Raw genomic sequence first — 16,729 nt, 5'->3', positions numbered from 1 at the left:
TTTTTTTTTTGCAAGAATCAAAACCGCCTTGAATTAATTAACTCAAGTGAATTATAAAGACTTGTATATTTTAAACAAATTTTTATAATGTACAGAGAACGAGAGACAGAGGCATGAAAACAATGTTAACTCCAGAGGACTCTAAATGTGTGTGTGTGTACTATTCTTACAAAAATCATTTTTGTGTACCGATTTCCGATAAATATATAATTTACAAAAATCATTTTTGTGTACCAATTTCAGATAAATATATAATGTAAAAATCATTGTATGCGCACCAATTCTTTCGTGAAATTTATGTGTCATTATTAATTTTAAAATTGTTGATTTAAAAGTAATTCCTGCAAAAGCATATACTTTTAAGTTTTTTCCTCTAAACGTAATAAAAAAACATTTTAAATAGTTAAAAAAACATTTTTAATCATTATCGAAACAGTCTCAAACGAGTTCTAAAACATGATTACCATACCATCGTACGTTTCCACATTTCTTTCACAAAACAATTCGAATCGTCTTCTCCAAAGGCAAAATATTACTTTAAGCCCCATATATTCTTCTTCGGAAAAGGCCCATAGATTTAATCATCCATTTTCAACCTTGGCCATTGGGCTTACGACTTGTGTGTTTACTTTGGGCTTATCTAGTCTCTGTCAAAGCCCAAATAGCCCAAACCTGGGCCCTTGGAGGATGTCAACTTACATCTCGCTCTAATTTCCTCCACACCAATCTTTGTTTGCTTGTATTATTTGCTTCTGAGACAGGAAAACACATTACCCCAGTGAACTTCACATGCATTTGATATAATGTATTTTAACGTGAGCGATATTGGTGGAGGAGAAACTCCGATATAAAATTCAATTTTATGGGTGAATGTTCTTAACTAATTGAATTATAAAACGCTTTGCACGACTAAACGAATAAGAAGAAACTTACAAGTCCTCATCACTAAATTTGTCCAAGTCCGTGTACCCTATCACATTATTTCCTAATCCACAACCCCCTTCTGTCTAACAAATAATTAGCAATTTTTTTCCTTCCACCAAGACTTGATAAAACACTTAAAAGGACAGACGTTTTGAGAAAATCTAATTTGTAATTAACTCGACTCCCTTTGATTCTATTTATGGACTGATTGATTACTCTAGATATAGCGTCACCCTCTAATTAAAGCTTTGAGCTCTTAAAATCAGAGGCTTAAAGCTTAAAATTGAAACAAGTAGCCAGTTCTAAGCTAGAATTCTAAAGTTTAAACTTTGAATTGTGATTCTACAGCCTAAAACAATCAACTACGTCAAAAAATGAGATCAAACTGAGCAAAATTACAGTTTACCAGAACGCATGTATTCAACAAGAAATTGACAAAAGAGACAATGGCATACATAGGACAAGCAAATCCAGCAGGAAACTTGATCTATCACTATCTTTTGTGTCCACAGAGGGTAAATGAAGTAGACCATGGCTTGCCTCTACTCTTCACATGCCCCTTGGGGAGTTCATGGCTTTCCCATGTGCTCCTTCCTAATAATACACAACCTAAATATTATATAACCCCTTTTATGCATCCCCATCTCAATTAAACTAAATGCAATTGCAATTGCATTCTCTTCAATCATTCATTCTTTGGCACATTGCTGCCACTACATGCATCAACAATATCTTAAACAAATATATTGTAGTAGCAAAGTTGGACGTAGTCGAGTTGGTTATGGCAGAGTCGAATCTCCCCCCTTGTAATTTATATTAAATTAGAATTATCTCTCGAATAAAAAAAATGTTTTTTAATCAAAATAGTCCATAAGATTGTCATAACTCTACACTTTTGTTCCCTGAGAATTAAAATCGATAGAACTAGTCGATTAGATTGTCCACCGTCAATCCCTTTGGTCATTCTTTGAAAAATCTTCGTTAAATTGAAGAAACTACCAGATTAAGGGGATTGGTTGATTTGACAAAAATACCCTAAATGACCAAATGATTGAGGGTGAACAATCACAGCAACGACTTCTATAGATTTTAAATCTTAGAGACCAAAACGAGGAGTATGTCAATCTCATGAACCATTCCGAATAAAGATGAAATTTGGACAATCTTATGTATACAACTTGACAAGAAGATGATGTGAAAGAGTATAATAAAGATGAAATTTGTAGTTCCAACTTGAGCTAGACAAACAAGTAAAAACTTGGAAAAACCCTTTTATGCAGATATACAAGTTATGAACAAAAATTACATCAAAATTATATAAAGACAAAAACCCTACATTTGATTCAAGAATCAACGCCAGATTCCACTCAACATGCTACGAAATCTGTTTGTGGATAGCTTCTTCACAAGCTTCTTGGCATCCGAAACTTCATTTTCTGCAAGTTTTTGGATGTTTTTCAAGTAACCCGAATGCGCAATCTTCTTCCTCCCACCGTTGCAGCTCGTCAGCGACATCAAAATGGAGAACAAGGGCTTCGTGTTGCCCGAATTTACTTGCTCCGGATTGAACCGCTGCAAAAGGAGGCACATGTTGCGATCATCCTGCACGAATCGTTTTCTATTTTTCGGGACTGAGACCATGTTCGACAGCGCCTCAGCCGCCATATCTCGAACCTCAAACGACTTTGAATCGAGGAAGTTGACCAGCTCCGTCATGAAATTTGCATCCCCCATCGCCTTTCTGGCCTCCTCTGACTTCCCACACATCCTAATCGCCACTTTTAGCGCCAGTTCTTGAAGCGAAACCTCCCCATTTCGTAGAAAGAACATGAGCTGATCAACAAAACCGTACTTGATCAGAACACTAATCGAATTCGCATTCCAAAAACACAAATTCTCTATTGCCCTCAATGCCGTCTCCCTCACTTTACAAGAACAAGCCACCGATCGAGGCTCCAAAACGTGAACTAACGCTCGAATTCCGCCCTCTTTCGCCACCATAATCCGAATTGCGTCGTCCCCAGAAGCGATGTTTTGCAGAAACTCAATCGAATTGATCTGCAAGACTTCGTCTTTCGACCTTGTGAGCCTGATAAACGTCGAAATTACACCTCCTTCAACCATGAATCTCTTGATTTCTTCAATGCCAACAAGATTTTTGAGTGCCCCGCAAGCAGGACCAACCAACTCTGATCTGATTTCGCCGCCATCGCCGCCGGAACATAACTTAAGCAAAGCCGTGACTCCGCCGTGAGCTGAAATCGACCACCCATTATCCGAATTTTCGGTTAATCTCTGTAAGCTCTTTGCAGCTTCTTCTTTCCCAGCCTCCCTCGCACTCTCCAAAACCCGAATCAACGGCGCGATAATCCCGGCTCCGACCAGAACAGCCTTGTACGAACGAAACCCAGAAATAACAGAAACAATCTTTGCAGACAACTCTTGGATTTCAACCTCATGCGAAAAATCAAGAAAACGGATCAGTAAATGCACAATCTCGCCATGTTCAACGACGACTTTAACATACTTGTCGTCTTCCACGACAGCCTCGTACAAATTAAGCAACGCCTGTCGTTTCATCTCCGCGTCGCCAATCTTCATCCTCGTCATCAAGTCTCTGACGTAGAACCTCATGTCGTCTCTGCAAGCTCCGTTGCCGGGCCTCGAAACGACGATCGCGAACCGCCGTGTCAAAACGCCGGCGTTGTAAACCTCCGACAGGTTTCTTGCGTGAAGATCGAGTCTTGCGGAAAGCATGTCCAAGTCGCTCTGCATCAGGAGCTTCCCGCTGTACGAAAGATCGACGCAGCGACGAGCGAGCTCGTGACACTCGTTGACCGTCTTCCATGTATTCGACACAATGCCTGATACAGCAGGGTTTTCGCTGGCCTCGCAGTTCTGTACGGCCACTAGGCCGGAGTTCAAATCTTCGAGCTTGGTCCTTATCGTTTGCCATTTCGCCGAAAAGATTTTGATGGAATAAGAAAGCGAAATCAGAGATGTTATGGACTCGATAATTCGCCGGAGACTTGATTTACCGGAGGAAGATTCCGACGAGTTTTGGCTCTGCTCTGTTTCTTTGGCTCGCTGCTTCTCTTCTTCCCCCATTGTTGCTCTCATTGGTTTTGGAATCAATCCATCTGGAAATAGCGAAGTGACCGAATCCCGGCTAGATGGGTACGAATATTCCGGAAATTTTGATCGGAATTGGAAACGGAATGGAATCTAGTTGACGATCTTACCGTGAACAAAGAGAGGGAGAGAGAGAGGCTCTGACTTCTCCCATCTTTCTCCTGGTTCTGTACTTATCGCTGGTTTGGCATGGACTTTAGTGCGAAATTACATGACTGACCTTCTGGGCTGGTGTGTGTTAGTGGAATACGAGCGGGGGATTAGGAGGGGTAATTTTGTAAGTACACCGGGGATAAGAAATCTGTTGGAAGTTGGAGCTTATTTAAAGGAGGTGGTAGTAAATCATTGTATTTTATCTAACACAATTTAAATATGTTTTTAGGGGCTATTCAGCCACTATTGGTGGTTAAAACTTTTAAGCAATGCTTACATTATGCATATGTACGGATTTGTTTAATTATTTATTCTAGAAGAGTTTTGGCTTATTTTAGCTACATTTCCTGAAATTTCATTTCAATCTCACTTTACCTCTTGAAACTCAAAAAGCATCATTTTACTCTCTGAAATTCGATTTCAATCCCACTTTGCCCCATGAAATTCAAAAGACGTCACTTTGCTTCCTAAAACTCGATTTTGATTCCACTTTACTCTCTGAAATTCAAAACTCGCAACTTTACTCCTAAAAATTCAAAATTTTCTCTATATTGCCTTATTTCTGTTTTTTAGAATAAGTAGGATCAACATCGAGTTCCACTGTTCCAGGGAGCAAATAGCAGCTTTTGATTTTCAAAGCGAAAAGTGGAATTGAAATCGAATTCCAAAGAGCAAAGTAACGACTTTAAGTTTCAAAAGGGAAAGTAGGATCGACATCGAATTTTAGAAGAGTGTAGTGAAAAATAAGTCTTCATAGTAAAAGCATTTAAATATACTAAGATGCAGCTATTTAACAAATTTCCTATTTTATCATCTAATTATTGGAGCAACCTTCGAATATTTTGTGACTGGTTATTAGAAGCAAACACCTTTGAATACTTGTTGAATTTTTATAAGCAAACACCTCGCATGTTCTTCTTCAAGTTTAATTGTAAAGTTCTAAGGTGCTGGATTTTATCTTTTTATTACCTTTCTTCTAACTTGTAATATTACACCGAATCTTTTAGTATCACTAGTTTATTATACTTCCACTTGGCAGCTATAGCAAAAAGGAAATATTCTTTGTTTTGTTTCTTTTTTGGGTAATATTCTAAAGATGTATTTTTTTGTCAAAAGAGCATAAGCATACCATAGACAAAGAAAAATATATAAAAGATCACCTTGTAAACGACTACAAGATGTGACAGTTCAAGCTTTGAGATAATATGGAATCAATGCTTTTAACAAAAATTCATCTTTTTTTTTTATTTTTTGGAAAGAAAAAAAGAAAAAAAAATGAATGTTTGGGTTGAGTTCACGAGTAGGGATTGAGATATTCTCTAAATCTCATACCACATAATTTGCACATCGAGCAATTTAGAGATGGATCAATGAGATAGACTAATAGGAATTGTAAAATTTAAATTGAACAGTCCTAATTGTTCGATCAACTACCCTTGAAATGTGATCGATCCCACGAGTAGGAGAAGTGTTATGGTAAGAAATTTCCGTGGTTGGACCTTTATCAACTTTTAATTTTGTATAAACTTTTTTAAGTAGTAATGGAGAAATTAATTATGATCACCAACTAAAAATTTATTGATTAGGACTATTATTTATTTTGTGGCAGAGTAGGGGAAGCATGAGCAAAACAAGAGACCAACTAAGCTGTACGTATATAAATACTTCGTAAGAAACTTAACTGGAGTTCTTATGGACCACCCTTAAAATAACGAGAATCTTGTAGGGTGACGATCTTATTGTCATAATATGTTCTTAGTCCAATTGTCATAATACAAGTAAATGACAAAATTAGCCAATTTGTTGCTATATTTCATAATCTTATAATATATTATCGGTAAGTATATCACATAGCAGTATACACTAAAAATCTTCGGAGCACTATTTGATTAGGTGAAAAGGTGAAAAGGAAAAAAGTAGGTTAGGTTTGAAAACTCTTAGCATGGGGATTAGATGACAAAGCCCCCCCACCGCACCCCACCCCACCATGTGAAGACCTTTGTTGGATGCCTTGAGGAAGTGGCTTCTTAATTTCTTTACAAATTTTTGAAAAGAAAGATGCTTCTGTTCTATTCTATAACCCTTTTGCACTGAAAAATAATGGGAGGAGCTTACAAAAAAAGCCAAAAGCTGCTTTTTTCCAAGAAAATGCGAAAAGCAAAGCGTGAAAGGTATTGAGCATGCTCACATAATAAATTATGGGATAAGATTTTTGGAAGCATTTATCATAGTTGTTCATGGAAAAATGGGAGACCTGTGTTGCACTTGCACGGATAAAACCCTAGCTAGAAGATGACAAGTGAGAGGAAAACAAAAATCCATGACCCATGATGTGAATAGGCGTCCAAGTACATGACAAAAAACTTGTTATTATATTCGACTAGTTACGGATTATTTTTATCTTATTTTGTGATGATACTGAGATGGGGATTCTTTTCGGATTTCTTTCATTCGGATCGTTCGGATCCTTTAATTATGAAGCTGGAGAGAGAGATGAAACAGGGGGAAGAAGATGAACAAGGAAGAAGATAGAAGAAGATGAATGTGGAGCAAAAAATAATCAAGAAAAATATAGAGGTGACACGTGAATTTTTGGATAAAAAAAAATTACCCTTGGAGCACACCGGGATTTCTACGCACAAGCAGTAGACAATCATCCATCAATCAATGTCAAAAGTGATCAAAATAGGTATTAATTCAAAACCTATTTCATCAACCCTCATCAATCCTTCCCCACAAGTAACTTCCAAATTATTTTTTTCAAATTATATTGATTGGCTAATTAATTGATTGTGATTTATTACTCAATTAATTCATTAATTAGCTAATTGATGGTGATTAACACCCAAAAAACCACTAAAGTGGCCGGTTCCCATCTCTCCCAAAGCGATCGGCCACACCCCTATAAATACCACCTCATTTTCTCCGAAACTTAATTCCAAGCTTCTTGCAAAATTCTCTAAACATTTTTCCCTCAAAATTCTAACTTTGGCATCGAAGGTTCTTCGGCCAAAGCTCCCCCCAATTCATCATGGGGGCGTGAGGCTCTTGGGCTTAGCCTAAGGTGTTAATTGTTTTTACAGGTGCATTTTCATCCAAGAATAAGAAGGAAGAAATTTGCATCCATAACGAACACGAGAAAGGAAGGTAAAAGTGAACAGACAATTAATTCCTGGCCGGTCGATTTTTTGTTGAATAGATTGGAGGATTCCGATGGAAAGGATCCTATTCCATGATAGTGACTATGATTATTTGCAACAAAAGTTTAAGAATATGATTTGGTTTTAATTAATCATGGTTCTTTCTTTGATCAAGTTGTTTTATGCGGGGTAATGATATAGGCATAAACCCCTTTTTGGGTCTCCAGTCTTTTGAACTTTCTATTCTTCTTAGGCCACCATGCTTCCACATTGAATCTATCGAAAAAGGAGCAATAATCAGCTGCAGATTTGGGACCTTCAGCATAATTGAATCTGCACATGGTCATCACATCTTAAGCCACACTGCTACGACCCCATATGTTACAATGTTACACATCACATTACAAAAAAGGTGGAGGGATTCAATATGCTACCTTCTTAATTTTAATCGTTGTTTATCTACTGTCGAGAAAATTTCTATATCAGTAAAGGTGAAGGGATTCAAACTTGAGACTATTTTGACATTAGAAGAGAAATAACTCTAAAAAAATGGCTCGATTGCGTTTATTTATATGAAAAAAAAAACACTTCTACTCATAAACATTCTTTTTTTTTAAATGTTTTTATTAGAAACACATTGAAATAAGCACCTAGCAACCGCTTCATGGCGAACCTGCTAGTATGTTTCTAGTTATCAAAAAATACTTTTAGCTCTTTCAAAAGGAGTTTCAACATCAGTTTAGTTGGTATCTTAAGCATGCATAACCCTATTACGTATGTGGGTTGTGTTATGTAGCCAGCTAGGTCGGTGGCATAAGATTCTAGATACTGTAGGTAGAGGGTATGCTAATTTGGTGGTTGTTTAATGGTGATAAAGTGCAGGTAGAAATGCCATGTGGAGTGCATAAGCTCGAAAGTGATTGCTTTGCATTGTTGGGACACCTTTGAGTATGGAACAAGTGAAATCCAATACGACTAGGTAGTAGGCTAGAAGCACAGTCGAAATATATACCTTAGCTTTGAAGAGAAAAGTACATAAAAACAATATGGCAGTATCATCAGATCTCATCCATCTACTCCATTGCAATGCTGGTGATGATCATGTAGCTAGCTAGCTTAGGTGACTCATAAGACAAGAATTTGGATCCTCTCCAGACCTTTGTGTCTGGGGTCTAAGGACCAAAAAATCTGAGCTCTTATTTTGTGTAAAAGAGAAATCGGAGCTCCTAATTTGTGTGAGGTGAACCAAAAGAATGAGTTAATGGGAATTGTCGTATTCATTTTAACTGGTTTGAACATGTATAATCTTTAGGCTCCGGACAGTGAAATCCAAAGTGAATTTCTGTCCATAAGATAAAACACATTGCTTCAATAAAGTTAAACCGATTTGGTGATTGTAAACCCTAATTCCCACGTAGGAAACAACAAACCGTAATTCCCATAGGAAAGAAATGCGTTCCACAAAACCCGTCTCTAGCCATTATCTTCTTGCATCCAAAGCACTCCGAATTTAACCCTAATTAGGATATACAATGCATGGAACCGCGATCGAATCGAGCACAGACTCGAAAATGTTTACGTGGTACTGTACTCCAGTGTTTAAACATGTTGGTGTTAGGTGTTAATCACCTCTTTCGTTTTCTTGAAAGTAGCCCTATACAAAGCATGTAGACTCGGACGTTTTCATCTACATCTTACGTTCCAAGAAAATGATGTGTGACTAGTGATCATGCATGGGACCAGCATTGCCTAAAGGATTCATATATGTGTGTGTGTGTATTTATGGTTATAATTATTTGCTCAAAATTTGAATGGGACTCCACACCAGAATTTACTTTTTTTTATATAATGAAAGGGTGATATACTAGATTAGGTGAATCGAACTATATATAAGGTTTAATCATCTGACTATAATAGTAAACTTACTCTTTAAACATGCACAAGATGGTTAGAAAGAACCAAGACCTCGGAATGAGCCATCAACTAAAAAGTATGCTACTTTATTCTCGCTTAGAGCGATTAGAAATGACTAACTCCCTCTGATAGAATACAAAAGTTTGAACTTTAACAGACGTTTCAAATTATTTTTTTACAGAAGCAAACATTATTATCCATGAACTTCATTTGTGTGTATTTGTTATGCATCTAATCAAATCTTTGTGGCAATTATAATTTTCAAGACATGATACATCACAACAATAGACCTCTTACCAAACCATACTTACCACCTCTTAAGTTATTAAAATTAGACTTTTGTGATGAATTCGTAGTCATGAGCTGCCCCACAAAATCTAAGTATGGCACCGTTAATTATTAAAGAATCTGATTTCCTTCTAAACTTCCCAAAAAAACACCGAGTGAATTAGCATTTGATGAAAACAATAATTCCCTTAATTTGTTTTGTCATGCCCATCCTGGATTTGAGTATGCTAATTTGCTAAACACCCCTAGAAGGAGAAAGATCGGAATCGACTCTTGGGCCGGAACTCATAGGGGACGATTGATCTTCAGGACGACATATTCTTAGATTTATGTCTTTGTATATGTCCATCACTCTCTTCACGTGAAATCACGTACTGGGAAATATATTTATAGTTAAGAGTTTTGAAACTAACAACAAATCTGCATGAAGTGGCTGCACATCTAAGAGCAAGTCCACTCCTAAAAACTTTGCGCCAGCATTTATTCACTCAAGTGAACAGTAATATATCACAATGAACAGTAATAGGCCAAGGCATTTCCACCCCTAAAACTAAATAGCCTAGTCAATTTTATTAAAATATTCTTAATTTTTATTATAAAATAATAATTTGATTTATTAAAATATTATCAATTTTATAAAAATATTAGCCGCGCACACACTCTCTTTCTCTGTGCAATTCCTTGTGCACGTTACATCCATCTCCCCCAGATGTCTCCCCCCCCCCCTCTCTCCCCTCATCAGAACCCAGAAAAAATAAGCAAACCTAATACCACCGCCGAACACACACCCAGTGCACCCTGGGACCTCCCTTTGCATCTCTCTCTCTCTCTCTCTCTCTCTCTCTCTCTCTCTCTCTCTCTCTCTCTCTCTCTCTCTCTCTCTCTCTCTCTCCCCACCCCTGGAACCTCCCTTTGCAACTCTTTCGATCTTCCCCCACAGAAAAATGAAAATCCGCACCCCTTGGTTTTTCTTGGTTTGCCGTTGCTTTCTGGGTTTGTTTATATGTTGTTCTGTTATGCTGTAGCTCGGAATCGGAGGTTGTCATCGAGAAAAAACTCAACGAAATTGTTCTCCAGCTTAGCCCCAATCGGAGGTTGTCACTGTGAAAGGCACGCACCAGGCAAATAGCCGGCTCCTTGGTCAATCAATTTTGGACTGGCCCAGAGACCAGCTTGGGCTGGGTGCCAGGCAAGTTGCTGGGCTGGAATGAATTGACAAGGTGCTAACCTGGTTTTTTGACTGGGTGCTGGGCTATTCTACCTTCGGTGGAACTGCTCTAAAAGCCCAGTTACATCATTTGCCTTAATGGATAATTAAAGGCTCGAGACTTGCTATTCATGTTTGGAGGAACGGAATACAGGACCTCTCGTAATCCTGAAACCAAATCTAGAACCTATCCTAAACCCAACTCATTTCCGCTCAATTTAGTGATGATTTTTTAGGCTGACACTTCTCTAGTAAAAGGGCCGATTGTTTTTTCAATAAAGTGCATATAGAGGCCTTTGATCCAGAACAACACAAGTGGATAATTGCTGTATTTTTCTCATCAACCTGAAGCAATGACAAGCTATACAGGTTCTTGGATCAACAAAAAAGAAAAAAAAAAGAAGAAAACAAGAGTGTAGGCAAATAGACAACTGACTATCAACCTCAGAACACCATCCTTGAATTTCACAGAAGTATCTTACTTGTAAAACCACAAACGTCCGGCATCTCCGAGATAATGTGGACCCCGAATCGAAAACTGCCCCTCGCTACGGCAAACTTGAAGCACTGATCGAACAAGATGCGAGATCCTGTACACAAGAAATGCATCTTCTTCCATGCCCCCATCATCCATGACACAATCAGCTTGTCTGTTTCCTGACCACCTGGCTTTATTCATTGGCATTATTCTTTGATGATCACACACGGCATGGAGACTACCACATAGAAATGCGAAGTTCCCGTTTCGATATAATTCGCTTCACTTCAGCCTATATATGCCTTCATTCTAAACTGCCTTATAAATCTGCAGCTCTTTCGCGATTTCGCAACTGCAGCGGCAGCTCCAGGCAGGTTTTCTGGAGCCATGTTGGAAGGTAAAGCCGTCGTCAATGAGACTGATATGCTTCAAACAATGCAGCAAGACGCTCTCCAGTTAGCTGCAAAGGCTCTCGATAACTTCGATGTCACTGAACCCACTGAGATTGCCCAATTCATAAAGAAGGTCACCTCTCTTTCCTGGATTATCCTCAGCATTGAATCCTCAACAAATCATTTGAAATTCACATGTTTATTTTTGCCTTCTTTGCTTGTTTCCATGCAGGAATTTGATGACACGTACGGGCTGGGGTGGCAGTGCATCGTAGGAACAGACTTTGGTTCGTTTGTGACACACAGCCAAGGCTGCTTCATCTATTTCTTCGTCGGTAGCCTTGCATTCTTGCTTTTCAGGGGAACACCCAATCTCGCTGTGGAAGCAAATAACATCCTGCCGTTGGAGGCCGTGACGGCATAAGCTCTGCTTCATAAAACTTTACTTCCCTTTCGTTCTCCTTGAATTTGTATATCTAGAAAATAAATAAATGAACAAATTCCAAGAACTGTAGAGGATATAACGGAGTCTTCCGCAGCCATGAGACACCGCAACAAACCCAGACTCAGTCACCCGACGGATAATATTATCACCGTCGGGATCAGAAGGGAAAACACGAAGTTCCTCAAGCAAAGGACGTTAAAACATATAGGAACTTCAAAGTTCTATCATCTTGGTGCTGCAGTCTTATGTAAGTCATTCTCGTAAAATTACAATTTATTTGTTTTCATGATCTTTTTTTCTGAAGAATTATTGTTACTAGTATTCAGGGTTATAAATACATATACTTCAAAATCAAATTGACTTATGAACCAGAAATCAATCCTTACATTTTCCAGTAGCAAAGGATTACGAATGTCGTAAGTTATTTTTCGAAACAGTGTGGTGAGTGAGACTAACTAATCCACAACTCCGATACAAGTATGAAGGATGTGAGACTAACTAATCCATAACTCCGATACAAGTATGAAGGAAAATCTACTGCTTCTGCATGTAATTCCTCGACGAACGACTTGAACCCAAAAGCAAAACTTCTTTCTTATTGTCAATGACTTATTCTACACGCGACCATTCATGAAGAGCCAATCTTGCTTAATCCTTCTTTGCTTAACTTTGTGAATGGTCAGTGCCTCAAATTCTAGTTCAATCCCTCACCTAAAAACGTCTCAGCCAAGACTGCAGATATCACAAATTCCCTGTTGCACCAGCTGAAATGTTAAAAAGAAAAGAAAAACCAAAATTTGTGTACATAGAACGATTCAAATTTTGACTCAAAATCTGTTTACAAGTTTGTGTGTATGTGTATGTGTGTGTGTGTGTGTGTGTGTGTGTGTGTGTGTGTGAGAGAGAGAGAGAGAGAGAGAGAGAGAGAGTACCATGTATTTTGTAAGGTTCAAAGAGGGAGCACAAAAGCTGTTCAGTCTTCAGAAGGTGAGAACAAAAGCCGGGGCATCCTTTCTTGGCCCGGCAATAGAACGGTAAACATAGACTTTATCAGCCTGACTGTCATCACCATTTTCATCATCTTTCATCACCTCAACATTCAACCTCCGCACCTTACTTGCCAATGACCGACAGGCATTCATTGTCACAAGGCAGGCTGACATCCAAAGTGACCTCATAGATTCATATTTCTCTAAACCTGAGAGCAAAGCTGTGTCCCCAAACGGGCAGTCCCGTATCTCAAGTTTCTTGAGCTTGGGGCAACCATTCATCACGTACTGCATCCCCTGATCACTGTCTCCAGCGAAGGCTACTGAAAGGTATTCCAAATTCTTGGCATATTTCCCAATGTATTCAAATGTAAGGTCGGTCAGTAAACCTGAAACGGAAAGCCTTTCGAGTTTAGCGCAAGTCTTCACCACTGCACCAAAAGCCTCATCCATAGGCTCACCCGTCAGGTGATCTGGTTTTGCTGGGGTCATTATGCAGAGACGGAAGTGGGTTATATCAGGGCAGTTTTGTGCAACAGTTGCTACAGCGGCATTAGTCATCTGCCAACAAAAGTAGAGGACATAGCGGAGTCTTGGACAGCCATTGGACACAGCAACAAACCCAGATTCAGTCACCCCATCAACAATATCATCTCCATCGGGAGAAGAAGGGAAAACACGGAGTTCCTCAAGCAAAGGACAGTTTGATCCAACAGCCTCCAACCCTTTGTCTTCCACTGTGTCCAGCACCTGCAGAAAAAATTTGATATTAAGAGTTAGCACCTACAGTCAACATGTACCATGTCATTGTTGTGATCAACAAACAGCGATTTCAAAATGCTATTACCCCAATAGATTAGCTTTCTCAAAATGAAGAAACTATTATGTCATTGTTGTGATCAACCATTAACGATTTCAAAACCGCTATTGTTTTTCTCGTCTGACTTTTTCAGATTAGCTTTCTCAAAATGAAGAACTGTTATATGTAAAAGGAAAGAAATGGGGCATTTACCCAAAGGCGCCGGAGATGTGGACAATTAGCAACAAGCTTAGCAAGGTCCCAACTTTGCAAAGTTGCTGCATAGCTCAAATTCAAGAAAGTAAGATTCGTACAGACAGGATACAGAACCGGGAGATAAAGAGCTGTTGCTTGCCATAAACCAGAGAGTGCATGTAAATTCTTGCAGTTGCTAAACACTCTTTCGAGTTCTGAATGCTGAGAGGGTGTCAGCTCTTGCCAGAACGAGCCGGTGCCTAGCTCCAGAAGTTGAGGAGCATGGTTGAGAAGACTTCGTAGTTGGTCCAAGGTTACAGTTTTATTAACCTTTAACACCTTCAGTGATTTGCACCTACTTACAAGACTCTCAAGAGCATCGAAGTCGACATCGGAATTCAGGCAGGAAAAGTTTAGTATTTCCATTGATGTGAAGTTTTCAGGGAAGCAGCTTAACCAGTCTCCACTTTTATCATCGATGTCGTTTTCCTGTATGTCGAGCTCAGTCAAATTCCTGTAAAACCAAATTAGGATGGGATTTAGTTGTTTTGTTTTCCTCAACAAGTGAAGTTCAGCATAAGCAGTAAAGCATATAGATCAAACGGGCAGATTTTGGGGAGATAGAACGTCATCGGACTTCCAGTCTTAGGAGAAAATTTTCATTCTGACCGGAACACAGGTACATCACGTCTTTTTATATAAATCGTGGAAATTTTTATTTTTTTAGTTATTAACTTTTTAGCACACATATCTCATCTTTTGTATTGTATAATGACAAGGGATGTACAACCCCTTGCACCGGTTACACTTAAAAATTTCTCCAGTCTTAGATCTCGGGCATGTTTCGATTGCTTCCTTCTAGAAAAATGTTTCTAAGTAGGTTTTCACATAAAACTTGGGGGGTTCTAGATCATAAACGCACTTTCTGAAAAAAGACCCACCATGTGATTGTTCGAAGAGTGCTTTTTTCGGAAAGCACTTTGATTTTCAATAAAGGTTTCATTGTGTTCCTAATAAAAGTACTCCTAGTATAAGACTTTCTAAGCAGTAGTGAAAGCGATCTCACAAACCAATCGAAAAAGCACTTAAAAACCAAAACAAAATTAAAAAGACACTTACTTGCAGTCAGTGGCAATGGCTTCAAGGCCATCGGTGCTGAACCCGTCACAGCTGAGCAGCGACAGAGCTTTGAAGTCAGCAAAAGAAGCAGCCAAGAACTCAAGGCTCTCATCACTCACCGTCATCCTCTTCAGCCTCAGCTCCTCGAGCTGCGGGTATTCAGTAGCGAACACATCCAGCCACGGCCGAACGTCGCCGCCCCAATTCGGAGGCACCAGATTGAAGTCCGAGAACCGCGGCCTCCCCTTCAGGGTCACGCTCCGGATGTTGGGAAACCGCCGGGTCACGATCTCCGGCGACACGGAGTAGCAGTTTCCGATGAAGACGTGGCGGCGAGAGTGTCTCTCCACGTCGTACCAGTCCTTGCAGACCAGCGAGACGGAGCTCCGGTCCTTGGGTGAAGTGACCAGGTTCAGGACCTGCTCCAGAACCTTCTTTCTTTGGGAATCCATGTAAGGGAGAGGGAGGTCTAAGTGTGGTCGAAGCTGTGAGAAATGGTGTGGAAATCCAGATGTGAGAGGAGAAGAAAAGGTTGGAGCGAGAGTGATGAACGGGAGGTTGATGTAGCGAAGAAGGAGAGAGAAGATCAAGAGAGTGGAGCATTATACCAGTGGTAGTAGCACCGCAGAGGAAATATAACTAAACCTTTGGTTAATTTTTAATCATGGTAATTAGAGGATTTTGAAGCAACAAAAATATTATTGCGACGGTATTTCTATTTGTTTTACTTGCGTCTAACATATTTTAATATCTCGTTAATAATTGATTTAAACACTTTTATCGTGACCATAATATTTCAAGCTGGTGTAAGTTGCGTTGGTTTAAGCACCAATTAACCTAGTGTAGGTAGATTCTCTTTTCTAAAAACGTCATTAGCGGTGTCATGTCGAAAGTGGAGTGGAGACTTATCTTGAGCTCCCACTATGTCCCCCAGAGCTTAAACAAACCCATGTTCTTCCAACGGCCTTCTTTGCTGGGTGTCCATATAAAATATCGGTGTCTGTTGTTTGTCGGCAACGTTTCACGTGGCGGCACTGCGAGAAAAATAGGCCACAAGCTCCGCACTTTGTTGTTAATGCGTCACCAAATGGATCTTATATCTTTGTTCAGCTTACATTGCACTTAGCACAAAGTTTAGTGCTAAGCATAACACATTTTGAGTGGGCCAGTAACAAAAAGCTCCTATTAGTTTCAGTTGATCAGCTTAATTCATTGAACGTAAGGGTGAAATCAAGAATGTTTACATAAGTGGGCAGTGATTTTTGTTGGATGATGTAGGTAGGGACAGACTTACATTGGGACCAAGGTGGTCTCAAGATCACTATTAAGGTGATCTCAGAATCACCACCAAGGTGATCTCAGGACCATCCGGAGTCTGAAAAATATACATGTGAATATTATCCGACGACTCTCTGAATGTTTGGTAAAAGTTCCTATTGTGCCAATTAAGTGTTTGAACTTTGATGTAATGTATGTTAGGTATATCTCAACAGGTTACGTTGTCAGCGCTTGACAAATTCTTTTGTTATCACTCATCAGATTGTTTTAGCATAT

At 39.2% G+C, this 16,729-nt stretch overlaps 3 protein-coding genes across 3 annotated transcripts; 1 reads left to right on the top strand and 2 right to left on the bottom strand.

Moving 5' to 3' along the window:
- Positions 1–2,114: 2,114 nt before the first annotated feature.
- LOC103427836 (vacuolar protein 8-like) lies at positions 2,115–4,378 on the bottom strand. The gene has a single exon (XM_008365914.4). It carries the CDS (start codon positions 4,042–4,044, stop codon positions 2,275–2,277), a length of 1,770 nt encoding a protein of 589 aa, XP_008364136.2. The 5' UTR covers positions 4,045–4,378; the 3' UTR covers positions 2,115–2,274.
- A 7,105-nt stretch (positions 4,379–11,483) lies between these two features.
- Positions 11,484–12,137, top strand: LOC103427833 (dynein light chain 1, cytoplasmic-like). The gene is made up of 2 exons (XM_008365912.4): positions 11,484–11,761; positions 11,861–12,137. Exons 1-2 carry the CDS (start codon positions 11,624–11,626, stop codon positions 12,050–12,052), a joined length of 330 nt encoding a protein of 109 aa, XP_008364134.2. The 5' UTR covers positions 11,484–11,623; the 3' UTR covers positions 12,053–12,137.
- A 277-nt stretch (positions 12,138–12,414) lies between these two features.
- LOC103427835 (protein TRANSPORT INHIBITOR RESPONSE 1-like) lies at positions 12,415–15,983 on the bottom strand. The gene is made up of 4 exons (XM_008365913.4): positions 15,176–15,983; positions 14,075–14,570; positions 13,006–13,812; positions 12,415–12,825 (listed from the first exon to the last, which is right to left on the bottom strand). The coding sequence occupies exons 1-3, from the start codon at positions 15,625–15,627 to the stop codon at positions 13,054–13,056; spliced, it is 1,707 nt and encodes a 568-aa protein (XP_008364135.2). The 5' UTR covers positions 15,628–15,983; the 3' UTR covers positions 12,415–12,825; positions 13,006–13,053.
- Between the last annotated feature and the right edge of the window lie 746 nt (positions 15,984–16,729).

Source organism: Malus domestica, chromosome 05 (genome assembly GCF_042453785.1).
Source record: "Malus domestica chromosome 05, GDT2T_hap1".
In the NCBI taxonomy this organism is placed as follows: Eukaryota; Viridiplantae; Streptophyta; class Magnoliopsida; order Rosales; family Rosaceae; genus Malus; species Malus domestica.
This window is presented reverse-complemented; position numbering and strand designations above follow the sequence as displayed.